Here is a 4968-nt window from a genome sequence, read left to right as displayed (position 1 = left end):
ATAATTTGTTCTTCACATATTTGACGAAAGAATACTTGCTCGTAGAAATATGGAGGGTACCTCAAGGTTACGGGATGAGAATCACATTTGTGTTTCAATCCAAATGAATCCGCAGGTACCGGGAAAAACTTCATTGTTGTGTCAAAACAAACAGCATCAACTTTTTTTTTTTGACAAAAACAGCATCAACTTTTAATTCACCCTCCCATCCCATACCTATTAACCAGAACAGAAGTTCAACTCTCCCACAACTACCCCCCCACAAGCATTTTCTTTGAATGTTTGGTTGTTTTAACATCAAGATCGTCGACACTTCTTTACTATACAACATTTACGCCCTCAATTCCTAACAAATACACATAAAAAAGTAAATAAAATATGACATTCTACAAGTTATTTCAAGAAGTAAGCTAAAAATTATTACCGGCAAGCTGCAAACGAAAGGCTAAGAACTTCAAATTATTGCAGATAAGCATGACAGCATCACATAGAGCTAATTAACAGTATTCAAGCAACATTCAAAGTTACTTTCTTCAAAATGTGTGATTTTCAAGAAAGCTCCAAATTTTAAATAATAATCAATTAAACTAAACATTTTCTTGCTTCATAACAACCGAACTCAAAACCCCAATTCTCAATTACAACGAAGTTAACAAAAGGGTTTCGTTAAACAACCTTCAAACAATTCAGAATTGCAATCAAAAGACAATACGAAACTGCGGCGCCTCGGAATCAGTGGCCTGCAAAACCTCCCAGCGACAAGGCTCAAGATCATCGGAAACAGGACAGTACCCAGCAAGAGTAACCTTATCAGTTGAATTCGCAACTGACCCGAATTCAAAGATTGTGATGCCTGATACTGGAGCGGGTCGGGTCACTTCCACTGCACCGTTCATGCCCGGAACTTCGGGTTTGTGTGGAGTATTCGGGTCGGGTTTGGACTGGGATGAAGATGGAGGGGCTTTAGAGCCTTTCCACCAAGATAGAATTCCCATGGCTCTTTAATTTGGAGAGAAAGTGTAGCAGTGAGTGAAGTTGTGGGGGTTAGGGTTTATCTACGAGTAAGAGAGGAAGAGATAATGCTCAATTTCCCCTCTCTGTTTTTAACATTTTAATGAAATATTTAAAAATTAGAAAATTATTCATGATTTTGGGTTAAATATTTTTTATGAATAAAAAGCCGCTTTCATTAAATAAAACATAGTACAGTCGAGACAAATTTAATCAGGTTGGAAAATAAATAATATACGGAAAATAATTAGCTAATTTGTGTTCTGATTGTTTAATACACAAAATTTAAAAATTCTTGAAATTAAAAATAAAATCAAAGACATTCAAAATTCAAACTGCACCAACTTCCCTAAAAAGAGCACTATAACAATTAATCTTATCACATAAAAATTATTTTTAGGCCCATGTGCAAAAATTTCTAATCACATGAAGTGAGATTGGGGAACTGTTAGGAATATGTTGTGTACTTGATGATAAGTTAAACGTGCAAAAATTTTTAATCACATGAAGTGAGATTGGGGAGCTGTTAGGAATATATTGTGTACTTGATGATAAGTTAAACGAAACACTTAGTAGATTTAATTAAGTGAATTTGTAGCCTTCAACGGATGATCACTTCAATGTCCGTTGAAAAGGTAGCTTATATTTTAATAAGTTTAGTAACACATTTCTGCATATTATAATGCCTTAGAGAACTAGATGTTGTAGAATGTTTTAAGTCATGTTGACTACTAGATTGATATGCAAGATATGTTGGTTAATTGTAAATATTAGATGCCTTGTAATCTTGTGTAAATGAAATGGAGTCAACTGCTATGAAGATAGTCTCAACGGATGTTCCACAAGGCTTCAACGGATGATCAACTAAAGTTTCAACAGATGATCAATTAAAGTCTCAACGGATGATTAACCAGACTCTCAACGGATGATCCAACAAAGTCTCAACAGATGATCCCACAGAGTTTCAACGAATGATCTAACTGAGTTCCAACGGATGAACAAATTCAAAAGAGCAGTTGATAGTGACTTGACAGCCACATGCGTTGATTGTATGCAAATGGAATGTGGAAGCCTATTTACAGGTTTTAGAGAACAAATAAGCATTTTCATTTCCATTCTAAACTGAAGATATTCAAAGATGCTGGATTGAGAAATGAAGGAGCATGAAATTAGACTAGAAACATTTTATCTGATTTGTTTATCTTTTTATCATGTAACTTGGTAATATATAAACCAAGTGTAGCAAGTAGAACAAAATACAAGTGAGTAAGCAATTATCGGAGAAATAAAAAAAGCCATATCTGTAAAGAATTTCTCTGTTCTTGTAAGTTCAACTTGTAAGCAGCTGTGTGCAAAGACATTGCATCACAGAGTTCTCATATTAATATATATCTCTGGTGGATAAATTCAATCCACCAGGAAGTTTTTAAATACTTGTATTTGATTACTTTGTGTTTGATTTCTTCAATACTTTCATTCTGCACTTTAGCTAAATCAAACACTATTATATATTCATAGTAGAACAGTTCTTAATTCAAAAAGTAGCCAGAATTAAATTCAACCCCCCCCCTTCTGTAATTTTTTGTTAGATTGTTTGGGAATAACAATTGGTATCAGAGCAAACTCTTGAAGTACAAAGAATTTAAAGATCACAACAACTAACAAGATGAACAAAAAAGATGTTGGAGTGGAGATTTTATTTCTGGACAAAGACAACTATCACCACTGGAAGGTGAAAATGTACCTGCATCTTCTTTCTCAAGATGAAGGATATGTGGAATGCATTGAAAAAAGTCCTCATGTCTGTTATTCCCTAACAATACAACAAGAATTACAAAAGGGGGGTTGAATGTAATTCTGGTTACTTTTTTAAGATTTTAAAAACTGTTCTAACTGAATATATATATATAAGTGTTTGATTTGTAAAGTGCGGAATGGAAGAATTATATAAATCAAAACACAAAGTATTAAAAACACAAGATTTTAAAACTTTCTGGTGGATTTGAAAGTATCCATCATATATATATATATATATATTGAATGAGAACCCTGTGAAACTTGAATAGCTCACAACTGCTTACAAGTTAGACAAACAAACTACAGAGAAATTCTTGACAAGTAGAACTTTTTCTATCTCTCTTCTAAAATGTGTTTGCTTAGTTATTTGTTCTACTAGCTACACTTGGTTTATATATCACCAAGTTTACATGACAATAAGACAAGATAATAAAATAAACATATTTAGTCTAACTCCATGCTACTTCACTACTCTATTCCAGCATCTTTGAATATCTTCACAATTTGCATGGAAATGGTAATGCTTCTTTGTTCTCAAATTTCTGCTTAACAGGCTGCCACATTCCTTTTGCATACAATCAATGCATGTGACTGTCAAGTTACTATCAACTGCTCTTTTGAATTTAAGCATCCGTTGAAGCTTCACTGGATCATCCGTTGAAGCTATGCATGATCATCCGTTGATACTCTGGATGATCATCCGTTGAAGCTTTATGGAACATCCGTTGAAGCTTTATCTGAGCATCCGTTGAAGCTTTGTGAAGCATTCGTTGAGACTATCTTTTAGCCAGTTAACTCCATTTCACTTACACAAGATTTCAAGGCATCATCTATTTACAATTGGCCAACCTATCTTGTATATCAACCTAGTAGTCAACATGACTTAAATATTTCTCACTAATTTAGTTCACTAAGCTTATACAAGTATGCAGAAATGTGCTACTGTCCTTATTTTACATAAGCTACTCTTTCAACGAATAGTGAAGTAATCATCCGTTAAAAGCTACAAAATCACTATGTTAAATCTACTAAGGTGTTTTGTTTGACTTATCATCAAGTTCACAACATATTCCTAACAATCTCCCCCAATTTATGTCTAGTGGAATTATAGCCATAAATTAAGAGAAACTTGATGATAACAAAACATCCTAAAAATACAGAATGAAAAGTAGTAGATAAAACTTATAAGTGCTACAATATTTACTGAAAATTGAACAAAGCAAAGTGTACAAAGAGTTCTCACAATCAATTTTCAAGGTGTTCCCCTAGACTGAGCAGATAAATCTATCTCCTTGATTGTTTGGATTTCTTCCCAAGCCTCCTGTTGTTCTCCTCTATTTGATTCTGAAGTTGTATGTGGAATTCAAGTTCATCAGCTTCTGAGAGATCTAGCATTTCTTGCATTTCCAATAGAGTCTCATTGCTAGAGATACTCAACTGGTCCTCAAATATGAAGAATCTTCTAACTCCCTTTTCATCCCTGAATTCCATCAGCCAATAAGAGACACAAGCTTCACTTTCTTGATTGCTCTAGTATTTATTTTCTTTGGCTTATTAAAGATTGGAAAGTTTAGTTCAGGACTTGGCAAACTATCCCAGTCTACTGGCTCATCCTTAGGAATTATGGGTTCACCATGAATGTTCCTAGTTGGATCCATCACCTTGAATTCTTCAAATACCACTGAGGGTTTTGATATCTGAGTTGAAGTTATAGGCTTTTTGGGAATGTACTCTTCCATTTCCTCATCACTAAAGTCCAATTTCCTTTTGGAGGGGAGCTTGTATCTGAATCTTCTTATCTGTTGTGGTTCATGTTGCATTACCTGATCTTGTGGTTCAGCAATTACAGTTGGTTGTGCAGAAATCTCTGTTGTGGTTTTTACAGCTTGAAGTTTGGCCAAGATAACAACTTGATTCTTCTTTTGTTTGAGTTTCTTAGCATCCAGAGCAACTTGCTTCTTTTCTTGCCTGATTCTTTCCTTCTCTTCCTTCTTAGCTTCCACAAATATAGGGTGTCCAGCCACCACACAAATTTCCTTACCATTTCTGTAAATCTTGGCAATTCTTCTTTTAAGTGCTGAATCAGTAGGATCTTTGAAAAATGCATTTGACCTAGCCAACGGCTTCTTTTCATCTGGCCTAGGTGTCTCATACACAATA

The 4968-nt window shown here is 34.4% G+C and overlaps 1 protein-coding gene across 1 annotated transcript; it reads right to left on the bottom strand.

Annotated features, from left to right (window-relative positions):
* Positions 1-565: 565 nt before the first annotated feature.
* LOC141663726 (uncharacterized) lies at positions 566-1101 on the bottom strand. The gene has a single exon (XM_074469522.1). It carries the CDS (start codon positions 993-995, stop codon positions 699-701), a length of 297 nt encoding a protein of 98 aa, XP_074325623.1. The 5' UTR covers positions 996-1101; the 3' UTR covers positions 566-698.
* Positions 1102-4968: the final 3867 nt, after the last annotated feature.

This window comes from Apium graveolens, chromosome 6 (assembly GCF_009905375.1).
Source record: "Apium graveolens cultivar Ventura chromosome 6, ASM990537v1, whole genome shotgun sequence".
NCBI lineage: Eukaryota > Viridiplantae > Streptophyta > Magnoliopsida > Apiales > Apiaceae > Apium > Apium graveolens.
This window is presented reverse-complemented; position numbering and strand designations above follow the sequence as displayed.

What these genes read in the sequence shown, in the direction of transcription:
- LOC141663726 (XM_074469522.1), bottom strand. Translation starts at nt 995, where the DNA reads ATGGGAATTCTATCTTGGTGGAAAGGCTCTAAAGCCCCTCCATCTTCA.